Source organism: Cokeromyces recurvatus, assembly GCF_025118155.1.
Source record: "Cokeromyces recurvatus strain NRRL 2243 chromosome Unknown BX663scaffold_33, whole genome shotgun sequence".
Taxonomy (NCBI): Eukaryota; Fungi; Mucoromycota; class Mucoromycetes; order Mucorales; family Mucoraceae; genus Cokeromyces; species Cokeromyces recurvatus.
Genome location: NW_026251419.1, coordinates 151,418 through 169,738, shown reverse-complemented (window position 1 = coordinate 169,738; position 18,321 = coordinate 151,418). Strand labels below are relative to the sequence as shown.

At 29.1% G+C, this 18,321-nt stretch overlaps 5 protein-coding genes across 5 annotated transcripts; 2 read left to right on the top strand and 3 right to left on the bottom strand.

Annotated features, from left to right (window-relative positions):
- Nucleotides 1–234: 234 nt before the first annotated feature.
- BX663DRAFT_532999 (glycosyltransferase family 20-domain-containing protein) lies at nt 235–3,611 on the bottom strand (the record flags this gene model as incomplete). The annotated part of the gene is made up of 8 exons (XM_051530494.1): nt 235–1,149; nt 1,230–1,964; nt 2,032–2,075; nt 2,167–2,292; nt 2,373–2,447; nt 2,474–2,521; nt 2,580–2,980; nt 3,508–3,611. The coding sequence occupies 8 exons, from the start codon at nt 3,609–3,611 to the stop codon at nt 235–237; spliced, it is 2,448 nt and encodes an 815-aa protein (XP_051379115.1).
- On the top strand, nt 3,484–6,024 carry BX663DRAFT_522386 (uncharacterized protein). The gene is made up of 12 exons (XM_051529380.1): nt 3,484–3,729; nt 3,859–3,894; nt 3,966–4,048; nt 4,155–4,276; nt 4,386–4,485; nt 4,553–4,646; nt 4,760–4,906; nt 4,964–5,057; nt 5,117–5,250; nt 5,322–5,688; nt 5,760–5,908; nt 5,984–6,024. The coding sequence occupies exons 1-12, from the start codon at nt 3,517–3,519 to the stop codon at nt 5,999–6,001; spliced, it is 1,557 nt and encodes a 518-aa protein (XP_051379114.1). The 5' UTR covers nt 3,484–3,516; the 3' UTR covers nt 6,002–6,024.
- An 896-nt stretch (nt 6,025–6,920) lies between these two features.
- BX663DRAFT_522383 (uncharacterized protein) lies at nt 6,921–7,888 on the top strand. The gene is made up of 6 exons (XM_051529379.1): nt 6,921–7,038; nt 7,062–7,235; nt 7,315–7,460; nt 7,527–7,625; nt 7,667–7,681; nt 7,765–7,888. Exons 1-6 carry the CDS (start codon nt 6,969–6,971, stop codon nt 7,822–7,824), a joined length of 564 nt encoding a protein of 187 aa, XP_051379113.1. The 5' UTR covers nt 6,921–6,968; the 3' UTR covers nt 7,825–7,888.
- Nucleotides 7,889–12,971: 5,083 nt separating this feature from the next.
- On the bottom strand, nt 12,972–15,130 carry BX663DRAFT_522378 (uncharacterized protein). The gene is made up of 7 exons (XM_051529378.1): nt 14,792–15,130; nt 14,616–14,686; nt 14,455–14,589; nt 14,247–14,391; nt 14,029–14,138; nt 13,697–13,990; nt 12,972–13,631 (listed from the first exon to the last, which is right to left on the bottom strand). Exons 1-7 carry the CDS (start codon nt 14,932–14,934, stop codon nt 13,384–13,386), a joined length of 1,146 nt encoding a protein of 381 aa, XP_051379112.1. The 5' UTR covers nt 14,935–15,130; the 3' UTR covers nt 12,972–13,383.
- Nucleotides 15,131–15,915: 785 nt separating this feature from the next.
- On the bottom strand, nt 15,916–18,141 carry BX663DRAFT_522375 (uncharacterized protein). The gene is made up of 2 exons (XM_051529377.1): nt 17,803–18,141; nt 15,916–17,761 (listed from the first exon to the last, which is right to left on the bottom strand). Exons 1-2 carry the CDS (start codon nt 18,107–18,109, stop codon nt 16,050–16,052), a joined length of 2,019 nt encoding a protein of 672 aa, XP_051379111.1. The 5' UTR covers nt 18,110–18,141; the 3' UTR covers nt 15,916–16,049.
- Between the last annotated feature and the right edge of the window lie 180 nt (nt 18,142–18,321).

Genomic DNA, 18,321 nt, shown 5'->3' with positions numbered 1-18,321 from the left:
AATAATAAAAAGAATAAAATGTATGTCGAGTGTTTATACGTTATATTAGAGAATTCTTTACTCCAAGTTCTATTTGAAATTTTATATAAATGTCTATTCCCCACCCCCTCTCCCCACCCCTTAAAAAAAAAGTATATACAAATATCTATCTAAAAAAAAAAGAATAAAGAGAAAGAAGAGAAAACATTTATTTTATTTTTTTTTTTTCATATATACGTTTATTAAATTAAATGTTTATATTGACAATGCATTAAAGGTATGAAGAACATCTTGTACGGTTGGTAATCGCCAGGTCGCCATCGTCTTTTTATCTTCAACACCTACGACAATAGAGAAGATAGGTAAGTCTTCTTGTTTATTACCTACTTTCTTTAAAACTTTAAACATATCTTCATCCGTTTTATCATCACCACAACACATAATAAAATCAATCTCCTTATTGGCAGATAATAAACGCTTAATAATTTCACCCTTATTCGTTGCCTTGGGTCGAACTTCTAAATTCTTTTTACCCACAAGGACTTCGACTGGCATCTTGGAAAGTATCGCATTTTCTAAATGATTTTGACATTCTTTAGATTGAAAGGCGCCATATTCAGGGTCAGCCAATCGATAATGCCAGGTGACAGAGCATCGTTTATGCTCAATGAAACTCCCCGTTGTACGTTCAGCATAATAAGTAAAGATCTCAATCACATCATTTTTCCAACTCATATCAAAATGTTCCATCAGGTTAATCCATCGATGATTGAACTCTGTCGTACTAGGGTATTTCACAAAGCATCCATGTTCAGCACTAAGACCAAGTCCCTTTACCTGTCCTAACCATTTATCCAGGGTTGCTTCATCTCTTCCAGAGATAACCCAAACCTCATTTTGTGCATCATTACATAATTGTTGAAGAGCATTTAACATCTCTGGTGTAGGTGCTCGAGATCCTGGTGTTGTACGTACGTCAGATAAGGTACCGTCATAATCAAAACATAAAAGACGTTTTTTGGATGACTTGTAGTGTTTTAATAGTAAATTAGTTTCTAAAAGTGGGGTATAACTGGATTGTTCTGAAGCAGCTATTGATTCTTCAAGGACATTGACAAATGACTGTGCCCAAAAGGACGACGTATGTGTCTTGACATGACTCAACATTTGCTAATATAATAACTACTTAGTATGTTTTTTTTTTCTTAAAAAAAAGAAAAGAAAAAAAAACGTATCAGATATATTCTTACCACATGTCTTGATTGCTTTTCTTCATCGGAGATAAGAAGAGCTTCATTCATGGCTTTAGCTACTCCTGCATAATCCCATGGATTTACCATAAATGCCGAACTCAACGATCCTGCTGTACCTGTTAATTCTGACAAAATCAATGGTCCATGCTGATCTTGTTGACACACTACGTACTCTAAACTTGTTGTGTTCATCCCATCCCGATTTGCTGTCACAACAGCAACATCTGCTGTAGATAATAATGCGTAATATTCGTCTGTATGAATACGATGATGATAATGATAGACTGGAATGTATTCAAGTGATCCATAACAACCATTGATATGAGCCACCATCTCTGATACTTTATTATGCTCCACTCTTTTATTTGTCTCATTTGATACGGTAGTAGTATCATCTGTCAATTGAATCATGACCACCTTATTTCTCCATTCAGGAAAATCAATTAAAAGTTTTTCAAAGGCAGCTAGTTTCTGTAATACGCCTTTAACGAGATCAATTTTATCTCGACCTACTAAAATCTTTTTGCCAGCATACATATCTTTGATAGCTTTTGATTTAGCGCGTACAGTAGGGTCCTTGCAACGTGATTCAATTTCTTCCGGGTCAATACCTATAGGGAAAGTACCTACATGGCAAAAATGACCATCTGCGCAACGAACCCCCTCAGGGGTAGACTCGTAACCTAAAACACGTGTACAAGTGGAGATAAAATGGCGAGCATAAGCATAAGTCTACTCCAAAAAAAAAAAAAAAGAGTTAGATATATTTTTTTTTTAAATGTTTTCTAAACTAATGTACCTGAAATCCTATCAAATTTGCTCCAATCATTCCTTGTAAAATTCCTGCCTTTCTATACATACATATATGAATATACATAAAAAAAAAGGACGAGTTAATAAAATGTTGAATAGGTGACTCATTCTATTATTTTACTTGGTAAACATCTGAAAATTTCTGAGGTAGGAAAAGGTGAATGCACAAATAAGCCAATCCTTGCTTTTGGGTATCTTTGTCTAATCATTGAAGGTGTAAGTAGTAAATGATAATCATGTACCCAAACTACATTCAACATGTGTGTGTATAAAGAATAATGATTTAATTTTTTTTTTTGCCATTTCAATTACATGAGATGAACTTACTAATGTCATTATTTTCTTCAGGTCGGTATATATCACATACAAAATCCGCATATAGTTGATTAACTGCTACATAAGCTTCCCTTGTTTTCGTTCTAATCGACCATCTGTAGCATCGCTCCAAATCATGTAATGAAATAAAGGCCACAACACTATTATAATAAACTTTAGTTTCTTTACACTAAAAATGAAAATTTTCTTTTTCTTTACTTGTTTTGCAATAGCCATCATAATGTCCAGATACACTTTCACTATCTACAAATAAAGGTAAGCAATCCAATTCCTTTAATTTATGCTCTAATTCCTCCTTCTCAGTTTTTCCTAATTGATTATAATCAACATGTTCCAGTGTCATTGATGAGTTATTGTTGTTATTATGTTGTTGTATTTGCTGCTGCTGCTGCTGCTGCTGTTGTTGTTGTTGTTGTTGTTTCATAATATGGCCAGTCCAACCTATATAAAGAACTTTCCAATAGCCACTTTTTTGAAGAGAATGAATACCACCATACATAGCGCCATGACCCCTTCGAGGAATCAAATGCCAATAATCATCTTTGTTGTCAGTTAGTGTTATTTCGTAAGGAATTTGATGAGTAACGTTTATGATGCGGCTTTTTCTTTTGTCATTTTTTAATATATTGGAGAAAGTAAAAAAAAAAAAATAAAATAAAATAAAAAATGTTTTATATTATACAGAAAAAAAAAAAATGTATATAAATATATTATTCAGATACAAATTGATTTTCTTTAAATAAATTATAAATGTATAACGTCCTTTTTATTATTCATATAAACAAGATAAAGTATGAACGACCCCTATAAATACTCATGACGTCTCTCTCTTTTTTTTTCTAGTTTGTCCTTGTATATGAAGACTTTTTTTTTTTGATTTACTTTCAATATTATGCGAAATCAAATAACAATAAGAACATTGTTACATGTGATCCCTATCTGTTGAATAATAATGCAATGCTAATAATTTTTAATCCAATAGGAATCCTTTTTGAAAAGATGTTACTCATAAGTACGCCCCTGATTCTTGCGTCTTTTTCCCTTCTCCCACCCCCAGTTTCCTTTATCTATTTATTTATTATTATTCTTTTGTTTTTTTTCGTTTTTTTTTTTTATTTTTTTTTACTAAAGAATAATGTCTATACTGAACTCATCTCTTCGGTCGGCTCTCTCCCAGCGTTTAATCTCTTTCTCTAATAAAGTAACAGTCATTAGACCTTTACAGTCCATCATTAAAGCAACTGTTTTACCCAATAACTTTATTTCTCAACGTTCTTATATAACAAAGCAAGTCTCTTACACCGTTGATAAATTCCCGGGTTATATTCGTAATGAACACTTTAAAAAGGTAAAAAAAAAAAAAAATAAAATAAAATAAAAAGAGACTTGATATACATTACTTGTTTTGTTAATTTAAGGAAAAAAAAAAAATAAAATAAAATAAAATAAAAAATCAAACATTATATAAATCGAATAGCTTACAGAAGATGATGTATCCCATTTTAAATCTATTGTTGGCAGTCATAATTTAATTTATAACAATGAAGATGACTTGTTCCTTTTAATACTGATTGGATGCACAAGTTTCGTGGTCAATCTCAAATTGTACTTAAACCAAAAACAACTCAACAAGTTTCGGATATTTTAAAATATTGTAACGAACAAAAGTAAAAATTCAGGGAAAAAAATAAATAAATAAATAAAGGGAGAAAAAGAGAGAAAGAAAGAAAGGAAAGTCTATATGAAATTTTAACTTATTATTTCGTTATATAGCTTAGCTGTTGTACCACAAGGTGGAAATACAGGTTTAGTAGGTGGATCTGTTCCTGTCTTTGATGAAATTATATTAAGCTTACAAGGAATGAATAAAATACGTGGATTTGATAGCGTCTCAGGTGAGTTACGAAATAAGCAAAAAAAAAAAAAAAAAAAAAAAAAAAAAAAAAAAAAATACATTAAAATAGCCCATTCATATTCGTTTTTTATTTTATTTTATTATGATAGGTATTTTGACAGCAGATGCGGGCTGTGTACTTGAAGTTCTTGATAATTGGTTAGGTGAAAAGAATTATATGATGCCATTGGATTTAGGTGCCAAAGGAAGGTAAAGATGATTTTAATCTTTAAACTGAGAGAGATGTAGGTTAGAATTAAAATGGCATATACTCTAGTTGTCAAATAGGTGGAAATATTGCTACAAATGCAGGAGGTTTAAGATTATTACGTTATGGATCTCTTCATGGTACGGTATTAGGCTTGGAAGTAGTAAAGTATAGAACCAAAAAAAAAAAAAAAAAAAAAATAGAATGGAGAGAAGGATAAACATAGATGAAATGCCTATAAAATTGACTATTCTTAATTATGTATATGTTTTATAGGTTCTACCAGATGGTACAATCTTAGATAACATGTCAACTTTGAGAAAGGACAATACTGGTTATGATTTAAAACAATTATTTATTGGCTCTGAAGGCACAATTGGTGTCATTACTGGTGTCTCTATTTTAACTCCTCATAGATCAAAGGTAAGTGAGTCAACTCTTGTATATAAACAAATGATTGACTCGATCAAAAAAAAAAAGGCAGTTAATGTGGCTCTTTTGGGTTTAAATTCTTTTGAAGATGTTCAAAAGGCATTTAAACAGTCTCGACTTGAACTTTCTGAAATATTATCAGGTAAAAAGTATTCAAATCATGTTTAAACAAGAGACTTAACATTTATTATGGATGATTAGCCTTTGAATTTTGGGATATTAATGCACTTCAAATGTTCAAGAAGCATGCCACTCCTAAAGCAGTCATGGAAAAGGAATATCCGTTCTATGTTTTAATTGAAACAAGTGGATCAAATAAAGATCACGATGATGAAGCAAGTATTTCAAGAAAGTAATTGAATAAGAATTCGTATTAACTAACAAACATGATCTATTTTCTGTATAGAAATTAACTAATTATCTTGAGAAAATGATGATAGACGGTGTTGCAGAAGATGGTGTAGTCGCTCAAGATGAAACACAAATTAAAAGTCTTTGGAGTCTTCGAGAGGGATTTACAGAAGCTCTTGGAAAGGAGCCTGCAGTCTATAAGTATGATATCTCTATGCCTGTTCCAAAGCTTTATGATTGTGTGCAAGATATGAGACAACATCTTCGAGATGGAGGTGTCTTTGGGCAAATCGATTCCCCTGTAACCGATGTTGTAGCTTATGGTCATGTTGGTGATGGTAATCTTCATTTGAACATTGCTGCGAATCGATTAGACAGTAAGGTATCTGCTTTAATAGAGCCTTATTTGTTTGAATGGGTTGGTAAAGTAGATATATTTTAGATTGCTTTTATTTTTTTTATTTTGCTAAAGTATCTATCCGTGTATATATAGCCAATCATCAAGGATCTATCAGTGCTGAGCATGGATTAGGTGTCGCTAAGAATGAGTTCTTGGGATATTCCAAGTCACCTGTAATGATTAAGATGATGAAAACTGTAAAGAAGATGTTTGATCCAAATGGTATTATGAATCCTTATAAGGTAATTATGAAAACAATGTAAGAAGAAATAGAACAAGGATCATCAATTTAACCCTCTTTTTATCATTTAATATAGTATCTTCCTACACACTAAATTATTATTATTATTATTATTAAAGAGTCTATTTATAATGAATTGTTGTCATAAATATAATTGTTTCTTTCTTCTTTCTTTCTTCTTGTCTTTTTATTATGAATAATTTATCTCATCTTATACATCGTTTGTTAAAGCAAATGTATGTGTCCGACCCATTACAAAGTCATTACAAGATTATTTGTATTATATGTATTATCATCAACATGATCTTGACTGTATTAAACTTTATGAAGATGAAAGAAGACTCTCTGTTAAAAGTAATCCTGAAAAAATAAAATCGTATATTGAACAACTTGACAAATAACCTTTTTAATTATTATAATGGACTTTGTTAGAGAATAAAGATGATATGTATAGAGAGTGGAAATGATGATTGATATAAATGGTTATAGTAAATTATGTTTACCCTTAGATATTCTTGGAAAGTGGATAAAGTTGTAAAAGATTCTAGTGATAATACACTGAAATTTAACTGAAGAAGAAGAAACAATGACAAAACTTGTAATGGAAGGTAAAATGCTATCTTTTATAACGTGTATAATATATTTATAGTTGTATCTATAATAGGTCATGATGCTGCTTGTTTATTCATTGAAGTAGGGTAATAGACAGACAAAAAAAAAGAAAAGAAAGGCTTTGTATATTTTTATTGTTCTACTATATATGTATATTCATATATGTATAAAGGGGTGATTATCTAGCATTTAAGAAAAAGTAATGTCATGTCATTCTAGCATGTATAATACATGTACTTATTTATCTTAACACAAGACAAAATCAAAAGAAGCGAATTATAGATAGACTTGATGAATGCATTCAAAGCATGATAAATAAGCATGAAATAACTACAGTTGCAATTGAATACGTTTATTTTGGATTCACTGACACTTATAGTTATGATCTAAGAAGAGATGTCCTTTGTCAAAGTAAGTAAAACCAGAATAAAATACTTGGATTCGTCTTCATGTTTATATATTTTAAAGGTGATGACTTGATAAATAAGGGCATAGATCATTGGATGAAAAAAATTGATAGTTTACAAGATTTTGGAAATTAGTTTCAAGAGGATCCAAAATATCTAATATTTTGAAAATTAAATTAAGCTATTCATCCTCAAATGCATCATTAAATAGACAGTCAAATCTTTATTTATTTGATTTACATTTGCTGGAAAACAAGACAAAAGATGAACATTACCAAAATGGAATTTATTATTCATTTATGAACATACGTAAAGAAAGTTAAAAAAAAAAAGTATCTATTCATTAATTTGTGTGCGTGTGTGTCTTAACTGCAGTACATTAAAATAGGTTCTATTGTGGAAAGAGCTTTAACAAAGCCAGATATTGACAGATCAGAAAATAATCAAATTATGACTAATTATTATGTATTAACTCATTTATTAGCTCCATTTGCTTGTGGACATCATTATCTCATTATTGTAGCCTATATTCAAGTAAGGAAGAGCTATTATATAACAATACATTAAAATGAATAAATAGTAAATAATATATTCATATAGGAATGTCTTCATACTTTTAGAGAAGAAATCATAATGGTACTTGATTTGATTGAATTAATGAGATCTATCCCTATTATTTCACTCGTTAATCCTAGCTATGTAAATCATGAAAAAATAATGTGAATAGTCTTCAACAAAAGATAAGTGTTTGTAGGGTAAAATAGGATTCTAATATACATCTTGAATATAATAGAGGTAAATTCATTTAAAAATGTATTAATTTAATTCTTTTACTTAGACTAAATATGAACAAGCACAAAATGTACCTATTTCTCTATACGCACACACCATATGCTAAATGTAAATTACATTAGTTATTATCCCAAAATAAACAAGTTATACAACAATTACAAACAGAAAATGAACGTCTTTATCTTTATTGAAAAATAACGAGAATGAATACAAGAATATAATTTGTAAAGTCATTTTTTGTTCTATCATTTTATTCTAATTCTAAGTCCAATTCCAAATTCTTACTACTTATAATAGCTACTTATGATACACAACAAGACCAAAAATTAAATTTTATTTACAAGCAAATTCAAGAAAAGGAATTAACCATTAAACAGCATTATCACAATATGATAATAAAAATAAAAAATTAGCCTTTTTTAGAATTTCAACTCTTAAAAAGGAAAAGGTATTTGTATACTCTTGAGTCTAGAGAGATATATTAAGCACAAGCTTATATGTATAGGAGATATTAAGCCATAAATGTAACCAATTACAAGAAATAATGGTAAATTCTTATAAACACACATACATTTAATCATTCTAATGTACATATTTATCAGAATAAATCTATTGAGTCAAAGAATCAACTTCAAATAAAAGTAACAAGGCTTTCTAGATATGTCCAAGAAAAAGAAGTAATCATCATATAATAATATACAACACTCTATTGGGATACATTTAATAGACATTTATTTGTTTTCTTTAGAAAAAGTTACTAAATGAAATTAGAATGATGAGAAAAGAAAAAAACGAGATACGACAACTTTTTGACACTTTCAAGAAGCAATTAATAATAAACAAAGAAGAATAAAAATATGTCAACAAATGCATTTTTTTTTGTGACCAAGCCTTAATAAAGTTATAATTTTCTCTTTATCTTTCCATGTTTAAACAGATATTTTTGTCCGCTGTTATTAAAAAAAAAAAAAAAAAAAAAAAAAAAGATCATCCTTTTGCATTCAGAACTTTTATCTTTCGTGTATATGCAAAATAAAATACAATCTATTATTCTGTCTATTATATAAATGAAACCAGATCTAATCCATTGTGTGTATAAGAACGTATATCTGATTTTAAAATAGAAATCTTTTTTTTTTTTTTTTTTTTTTTTTTTTTTTTTTTTTTTTTTTTTTTTTTAGGTAAGCTTAATAAATAAAAATATTTAAACTTGTCTAAATATAAGACATATATGAATACAGAATAGTAGAGTTCAAATGTAATTATTACATGCATGTTCCAAAAAAAAAAATAAGTAAAAAAATAAGTAACCAGGAACAAAACAAAAGTCTTTATCATTTTGTTTCACAAATTTCTTTTTTTTTCAGGCACAAAAAAAAAAAAAAAATCTTGCATATTTGATTTCGTTCGCCTTATCTAAATCTTAGGAAAAATAAAAAAAAAATTCCCTTACTTTTTATTATTATATTATTATATTTTTGTTCTATTTGTATATATTGTCAAGAATTTAATGAAAAAATTTAAAATACCTTTATATTTTACTATATTGGATATATTGTGTAAATTTTATATTTGTTTCTCCCCCCCCCCACATTTTTTTTAAAGTTTTTAAATTGAATGCATCAAATGACGAAAAAAAAAAATATTTCTCAATAAAAAAAAGATAGGAATATTTTAGAATTCATGGAAAACCCACATGATAGACGCATCCTTAGGTTAAATATTCCAATAACATATCACAAAAATTAATAAAGGTGGTTTTTATGTAAAAAAAAAAAAAAAAAAAAAAAAAAAAAAAAAAGGATCGGCAAAAGTTGGTTTTTTTTGTTTACATATAAAAGTATACTCTAAATTATTCAAGATTGATAGTTGCATATACAAATATATTTTAATTTATTTAAGATTGAAATTTACATATGTTTATATTTTTAAACTATTGAATTTAGAAATTTACATATATACTTCCTTCCTTTCTTAAAAAAAAAGGGAATAAAAAGAAGGAGATAGATAGATAGATGAAGATAAGAAAAAAAAAAAGGAGACATATCAATTAAGGAAATATTGTCATAATATTGATTAAAAATAGAACAAGTATATATGTTAATAAATAAAACTTGTTATATTGCATCATTATAATCATAATAACAAATCCAAGTCCTATTATTTTCTCCTTTTTTCTTTTCTATCTACAACTTTAAGTAGTATTAGTGTAACAATAACATTAAAAAAAACCATCATATACTCACTTTTATAATAAAAAAAAAATAGGAGAAAACCTGTTTACTCGGAATCGGGTGTATTAATTACAAAAAAGAAGAAGAAGAAGAAGAAGAAGAAGAAAAAAAAAAAAAAAAAAAAAGACAAGAAAAAAAAAATATAAAAGTATAGGTTGAAATAAGTTTCATTTTCTTTTTCTTTTTCCTTTTTATTATCATCATCTTCTATATCTTCTCTAATTTCAAAGAATCTAAAATAACAATTGCTGCGAAAATATCTCATGCTTTTACATTTATGCTAAAGAATAATGCTATTCACATTTGTCAACATCGATAACTTTACATGATACAAGTATGCAACTGAAGCCTCTACAGGTGTATCAGACATATCGTTGATTGCTACAATATATATTCTACAAATCTCCACAAGTACTGCCTATATACATGAACAATATTATACTATTAGGAAGCCTCTAAATTGATCAGACACAAGTACTGTTTATATAATCCATATGATGACCAGACCTAATACTGCCTATTTACATGAACAATATTTGCTGCTGTAAGGAAGCCTCTAAATTGATCAGACACAAGTATTGTCTACTTAATCTACATGATGATCAGACCTAGTACTGCTTATTTACATGAACAATGTTATGCTGTTAGGAAGCCTCTAAATTGATCAGACACAAGCACTTAATCATCATCATCGTCATCATCATCATTCTCTACACATTCATTAAAAGCATGTCAAGTTTTCAAAACGATTCAAAACGATTCTAAATGATTTTAAACGAAGCCTCATCCTAAATACATAGACGTAGTGGACAAAATAAAATCCACTATGTCTCCATCAACATCGTTCTTCCACACTCACTGGATAGAAATGACTGACTACACTAAGGCAATATGATAACAAAGTATCTCCAAGAAGTCCCAAGCACCCACCGCAATAGATCACCACCCTGACAGTAAAGAAGAATACCATGTTCACTTCGTATGAAACCGCATCAGAAAGTCAAAGTCTATGTTATATGTTCTATGTTTTATGTTATAGGTTCTATGCTCTATGTTATGTGATCAAAAGTCGATTCTTTGTACTAAGCAAGGTAATATCAAAATTTTTTTTATTTTATAGTAAATATGATAACTAATTCACATTTTTTTTATTTGTTTGAGGGGAGAGGGAAAAGATATTTTTTTTAGGCACAATTCCGTTTAGGCACAGTTTTTTCAGGTATACTTATCTTAAATACAATTTTTTTTTTTTAAAAAAGTTCAATTTTTCAAGTAATTTTTTTTTTTTTTTTTTTTTTTTTAGGTACATTTTCTTTATAGGAAGGTTTTTTTCTTTTTTCTTTTTTTTAGGTACAATTTTTTCTTTGGCTTTCTGGTGTGGCTTCATACGGAGTGAACATGTATTCTTCTTTACTGTCAGGGTGATGATCTATTGCGATGGGTGCTTGGGACTTCTTGTAGGTATTTTGTTATCATATTGTCTTGGTGAATCGGTCATTTCTATACCAGTGAGTGTGGAAGAACGATGTTGATGGGACCTTTTCTGATGGCCATGGGCCTTTCTGATCCACTTAGGCCCATGGCCTCCAATGCTCCAGGCGGGTTTCCTGGTGGGAAACTGTTTCCGGGGGACTGAGCTGGGCTTGGTCCCCTCCGGTCTTGACTTCCTCCCTTTTCTCTCTTTCTTCCGACTTTCCCCCCCTCCATCTCTCTCCGCTTTTTTTTTTTTTTTCTTTTTTTTTAAAAAAATCTTTGTATTTTTGTAAAAAATAAAAATTTTTAAAATTTTGTAAAAAATAAAAAAAAAAAAAAAAAAAAATAATAAAATCTTAAAGCTTTAAATAGTTTGGAAAAAATAAATCTTTTATAATAGTTTTTGGTTTTATAATTGTTTAGATAAAAAAAAATGAAATGAACATTTTGATTTTCTTTAGACTAATTGAAATCAACAATTTTTTTTTTCAGGGGAAAAAAAATTAAATAAAAAATTGAAATAAAATAAAATAAAATAAATAAAGTATAAATTAATAAGGCACTAACAAATGATCAATATATCTTACAGAAAAAAAAAAAAAGTATTAAATAAAATCAAGCTTGAAAATAAAACAATTGTAGAGTAGCAGATAAATAAAATATATCCAACTCTGATGTAAAATAGAAATATAATATTTTAATGCTTAGTGTAAGCTAATGATAATAAGCTATATTTCTTTCTTTTTTTTTTCTTTATTAACAATCATTGTGTAAATCTCTTTGGATAAATATTATCAAAAACTAAGCCATTTGAGGTAGTAAAATTGGAAATGAGAAAAAAATAGAATAAAAATATGTCCTATAAAGGAATGTAAGGATGATACTTTCATACTATAGAAATATACTATATTATTTTAATATTCTATGAAAGCATATTAGTACATTATAAATATATTTGTGTGTAACAAAATAGTATGAAATATAGAGCTTGTTCTTTCTGTTAAGCATTAATGTATATTTGTATATGATATAGATTGTTTGTCATTTTGTACAGCGATCTCTCTTCTATTTTATCATTATGAATATACTATTTTTATGATTCTACATAGAGCTATAAAAAAAAACAATTAATTTACCTTTATTCCTGGAAACATTTATAAATACATATCCCAAGCATATATCCATACATATTTTAAAATAATTTATATCTTTATCTATATCTTATATAAATATAAATCTATACATGTATATATATCGTGTTCAAATTATCTAGTACATACTAATATATTAACTAGAAAAAAAATGTATAATAGAAAATGTAATATGTATAAATATTATATTCAATACAATATTAAATATAGAGTATTTTTTTTTTAGTTTGTTTGCTACAAGTATTGAATATGTTAAAATAACAGAGACATTTCATAATAAATAATGATGCCTATTATTACAACATCAGCAAGTGTACATGTATAATGATTGGACTCATTTATAAATACTGATACATCTTTCTTTTCTCAAAAAAAAAAAAAAATTATTAATACTCATTGTATCATTTATCTATCCCACTCCATTATTTTAAACTCAAATGCTGTAGTTCTACTCTATTTGATAAACATGAATGTTGTCAATTAATATACAAATATACACATATTTAAATAGCAAGACAAAATAAATACTACTAGCCATCCCCAAGTGAATACATTATAAATAAACATGTATTTATATTTTAATAGTAAAGGAAGGCATAAATCCTGATGCAAACTTTTATTAGATGTACAAACACACTTACAAAGGAATTATTATGTGCTTACAGGATATAGAATATATATAAAATGAAGAGCTTATGTGCATTGATATGAAAAAATAAAATAAAAATAATAAAACAATAAAAAAAAAGGAAATGGATATATGTACGTACGTATATAGTATATAAATAATAAAGCTGAAATAATAGTTTACCACCGATCCATCAAATATCGATTCTGTTGACTACTACTTCTTGTAACAGGTCCATCACTTTCATCATCCTCTTGTATATGATTGTTGGCATGACCATTATTATAACTAAAGGAACCAAATCGTCTTTGGAAAATAATGACTTCTTTTGTTAGTAAATCCATAATCTCTATTGACGTTTGTTCATTTTTATCAACTATCGTTTCCCCTCTTATTCGTTCCAAAACTTCTTCTGCAACTCCCTTTTCTGTATCATGATTGTTAGTTTGTGTGTTAAAAGTAAGCGATCATCTTCGTCCAAGGGTATTGTACTTGCACTACTAAGTGAGGAAGTAGGTGATGATAAGGTATCATTATTATTATTATGACCAGGTATTAAGATAGGTGTGGGTCGACGACCTTTGTTATTGGCTATTGCTAAATTTTTTTCTTCTTCTTCTTTATCTAACTCTAATGCAGCTTTTGTCATGGCTTCACTTATACGGGCGTCTAATAATTGTCGACGCTTTTGTTGATGACTAAATTCGTCTGCATCATCTTCTTCATTAGTATCATCATCATTATCTTGAATAAGACGATGATTACGTTTACCACTTGCCATCTCAACTTGCATAGAACAAATATATCGAGTATTTGATTAGCACGTCGGGTCATTTCTTGAATAGACATTTTATGTGAAGGGTAACGAACTTTAGCAGGAGGAGAAGAGGCACGGGCGGTTGATGAAAAATGCTCAAATAATTGATTGGCACAGCTTGTCGGTGTTTGTAACTCGACAGGTTGTGGTGTAGATGTGCGAGAACGAGACTTGATATTGTTCTGTGCGGTGTGGATCGACGTGGTGTTGAATTTGAAGAATGACTATTGGCGTGGGGCATTGTTTGAACGTTGACGGGTCTTTTTTTCTTTATGATTATTTCTAGGTGATTTCTGTTGGTCATCTGATTTCTTGGAATGTTCACTTCTTTTAGGTCGAGTTTGTTTTGTGGCTTGAAGCTGTTGTATATCTAAAAGAAAACGACGAATATTAATTTATCTTTTTCTTTTTTTCATATTATATTTATTCTTACCACGATCCAATGTTGGATTTTCTTTTGTATTATGTTTGGCTTTTGAATTAGTCGATTTAGATGTCTCATCATAACTTTTTGATTGTTCAATTGCATTTCTAAAAGCTAGCACTTCTTCCAGAGAAATAGAAGCCTCTCGACTATTCAAAGTAGTTCTTTACGAGTTAATTTTTCAGTTGTATTAGGTAAGGAGTTAGTTGTGCTAGAAGGTTTGTAGTATCTACGCGTTTTACTATAAAATCAAAATATAAGTGTTATGACATCCCCCAAAAAATAAATAAAAAAATAAATAAAAAAAAAAAAAATAGATAAAAAATTTTTTTTTTTTTTACTTTACTTATCGTAACCTTTAATTTCTACATGATCAGAAGGTCTACATTGCTCACAAAAGTATTGTTCAGGAATTTCGTCTTCGTCTAATCCCATACATTCACAATGTTGCCATACTTCACATTGATCACAACACACCATAAGGCCCATGCTATCTATAAGAAATGTTAATTTCTTTCTATTGTACACTTTGTTGTCATGTTTGTTTTACGTGATTCGCCACAAACGCATCGAGTAACAGATTCGTCTTCAACATCTTCGTCTTCTTCTTCCTCTTCTTCCTCTGACATAACAACAGGTTCAGGTATCTTTTGTTTCCTTCTGCCATTAGAAATGAACTTATTTCTTACAGGTGGGGTTGTAGTCGCTACTGTTAAACAAACAAACAAACAAAAAGACTTTAGTTACATGTATCAAAATTTAGATTCAAAAATAAAAACTTACTCATTAAAAAAAAAAAAAAAAAAAAAAAAAAGAGAGAGAGAGAAAAGAAAAATAGACAATTAAAAAAACAAATAAATAGAAATAAAAGAAAAGGAAAACGTTAGAGGAAAAGCAAAATATCTTTTTTTTTTTGTTTTCAGCATATTATTCTTTAGTGGTAGTTTTTTTTTTTTTTTTTTTTTTTTTTTTTAACTTTCTATGTTTGGTTGTTGTAGCCCTAATTCAACTCTGTAAAATCGCCAATTAATGGTTTCAAAAAAATAAAAAAAAAAAAATAAATAAATAGCGGGTTTTAAAATTATACCTTTCAAATACTGATAAAAATAATTAACCAATAAGCTTATTTTAGCTTGATTTTGCTGTAATGCCCTAATCAGTCCTAAAAAAAAAAAAAAAAAGAAATCATCAAAGTGCTTAAAATCTTTTTAAGATAAGGTTAGAGACCGCTTGAGTAATCGTCAACTTTTAGTTAAGGAAAAAAAAGAAGGGTTAATTTAATCGATAATACTTAAGGTTCTTCTATAGTAAATTCCAATTGTAGGTGACAGGTGTGTGCATAAAAAAGGTCGATAGAATGTGAACAAGTGAAATCAATGAAGGGTATACAACTGCGTTCAGGATAAAGAAATAGATCATTCATGAACAGAGAACTAGTGTTATGAAAATATTCTATTTTATTATAGTCTGGCTATAGACTTTCATTATTATTTTTTTTATTGTGTATATAAAGAAAGCAATATTGCATTTTATATCATTTAAAGAAGAAGGACATGCGCATTAGTTAAACAGGATAATGATTCTTTCAATTGACAAGTGGTATATTATGTAAAATAAATAGTATTTTTTTTCGGGCTATCTTTAAGTTCACCAACATCAACGCAAAAGGCTTTTAATTCTAGGCATTTAATATGAAACCATGTCGTTGTTTTGGGATCATTTATTTTTAAAGATTCTTCAAAGTCTTTATCATTTATACTGGTTGCTTGCGGTAATGAAAAATCACTAAAATAGTAGGCTGATTCTCTCTTATCATTTGTCATAGTTTCCAATTTCAAATAATATTTAATTCTTTCGTTGTGAGTAGTGGTGGTGGTGGCTTGATAGGGATGTGTAACGATGCCCTCTCGTTTCCAGTATTTAATATACTCAATCGTACCAACAGATGTACTGGCCAAGTTAATCAAGATAACCATCTTGGCTTTCCTACTATTGTTATTATTGTTAATAAAGCAACAATCAATAGTCAAATAACTAAGCTTGAGTAAAGATGATGATAAGATTTGAAAAAATGTACTATTGATCATACAGGAACGAATTGTCAAGTTATGAAGGTGAAGTGGCGGTAAGAGGAAATCGTCAAGATAAACTTCTGCTCCTCTTTCAATAATAAGTGTGTTCAAGTTTGGGCATTGGATTAAAGTATGTTGAAGGAGAGTTTTAAAGTCGGCATGATGCTCCCATTCGCTTATATTTTTTAATGTAAGGTGTGATAGTAAAGGACCTACACAGTCAAGTAGCTCCTTATGCGGAATTGTTTCGTTTTGATAATCATCTACAGATGAAGATTGACTATTCTCAGAACCTGTTTGAAATATATCTTCTATGGATTTCGAAGGAGGATACAGTAAACTAATCTTTTTTGTTTGATGACCATGGTTGGTGATGTCATCCTCTGGCCCGTAGGGGCTAAAGGCATTAAGGATTCGAAGACAAGGAGATTTTCGCAATTCAAATATGTCGTAACTAATTTCGAAATTCCCCATAAATAGAGGCTTATTATTAATGTAAACAGCTGCGAGTTTAAAAAATGCGTATAAAACGTCTTTTGCATCCCAAGCATGATGAAATTCATAATAATGTCTGGGAATATTCGTTACATAATGAATCCATTTAGCCTTTATATCAATACATTGAGATGTCCTTTCATTATCAGTAAAACAAAAATCTTTACGGTATAATAGTTGTAACCCAGGGAATTTGTACATAAAATACTCAAAAAATGAACATGTTGTTTGAAAAGCATTGCATATAAAAGCCTTCAAATTGGGTCGTGGTCTACATAATGCCTTATTTATGGGTGAGTTGTCTAATTTTTGTTGCTGTCTAACCTCTTCTTTTGTTGGATCTATCCACATCAAGTGATCTACATCTGATTTAAGTTCAAGGAATTCAAGACTTGGATAACGTTCAACAAAATAGTCAAAATCAAGAGGTGACATCATCTCCCATTCACTTAATCTCAATATTCTGACTAATGGAAATTGAACATCTGAACGATATGCTGCTTGAATACAATTTCTTCCTCGTCCTTCATATCTACTATTTACTCTTTTCATTCGACATCCAAGCGTATTAATTTCCCGCATCTGTTCTCTTAATTCAAGTATTGTTTGATTATAGGCTACAAATCCTTTGTGTGATTTGCAAGTTGGTATTTTACCCAACTGTGAAAAGTGACCTTGTCTTGTCTTTGCTAAGATAGCTTGTTCATAGAATGATACACTGGGTGCAGTACATTGAAGTAAAATACCCCCTCAATATTATAAACAAGTGAAATTTCTTTGACATTAACACAAAGCTTGGCAATTGAATTATAACAGTCTCGAAATTGAAATGATTTGACAAGAGTTTCATAATTGTAAAGAGTTAGTTTTTTGGCAAGAGATCCAAGGTTTTTGTGTATAGAATAACGAATGGTTTGGACGTAATCGAGAAGAGCAATTTCATCTTTTATATGGATGTCTGTGTAAAGTAGATGCTGCGCGGGGTTACTCCAATTTTTAGAGACAAGTTGGCATTGTAGCAAGTCCGCTGGTTTAGATGTATCGGTCAGTAAGAATTCAAAGGTGGTGATCAATACTTCAAAAGGCAATGCTGACATAATAAAGCAATAAGATAAGGAAAATAAGAATGATATTTATGATGGAAATCCAAATGTTATATAGTTTGCTAAAATGATATGATTGGATATTGCACATAAAATGCATTTGCATACATGTGTATATAAAGCTTTTTTTTTTTAAGTACAGCAATATAACGGAATATCATTCTAATTCATCTACAGTGAGGATAAGTATTCCAAAGAATAAGACT

Coding starts and splice junctions, on each gene's coding strand:
- BX663DRAFT_522386 (XM_051529380.1), top strand. CDS start 3,517: ATGTCTATACTGAACTCATCTCTTCGGTCGGCTCTCTCCCAGCGTTTA. Junction 3,895..3,965: donor TATCCCATTTTAAATCTATT/GTTGGCAGTCAT, acceptor TGGATGCACAAG/TTTCGTGGTCAATCTCAAAT. Junction 4,907..4,963: donor TAACTCCTCATAGATCAAAG/GTAAGTGAGTCA, acceptor AAAAAAAAAAAG/GCAGTTAATGTGGCTCTTTT.
- BX663DRAFT_522383 (XM_051529379.1), top strand. CDS start 6,969: ATGTTTATATATTTTAAAGGTGATGACTTGATAAATAAGGGCATAGAT. Junction 7,236..7,314: donor TTATTCATTTATGAACATAC/GTAAAGAAAGTT, acceptor ACATTAAAATAG/GTTCTATTGTGGAAAGAGCT. Junction 7,461..7,526: donor TTATTGTAGCCTATATTCAA/GTAAGGAAGAGC, acceptor ATATTCATATAG/GAATGTCTTCATACTTTTAG.
- BX663DRAFT_522378 (XM_051529378.1), bottom strand. CDS start 14,934: ATGGGCCTTATGGTGTGTTGTGATCAATGTGAAGTATGGCAACATTGT. Junction 14,392..14,454: donor AAATCCAACATTGGATCGTG/GTAAGAATAAAT, acceptor GTTTTCTTTTAG/ATATACAACAGCTTCAAGCC. Junction 14,139..14,246: donor AACAATGCCCCACGCCAATA/GTCATTCTTCAA, acceptor AACACCGACAAG/CTGTGCCAATCAATTATTTG.
- BX663DRAFT_522375 (XM_051529377.1), bottom strand. CDS start 18,109: ATGTCAGCATTGCCTTTTGAAGTATTGATCACCACCTTTGAATTCTTA. Junction 17,762..17,802: donor TAATTCAATTGCCAAGCTTT/GTGTTAATGTCA, acceptor TATAATATTGAG/GGGGTATTTTACTTCAATGT.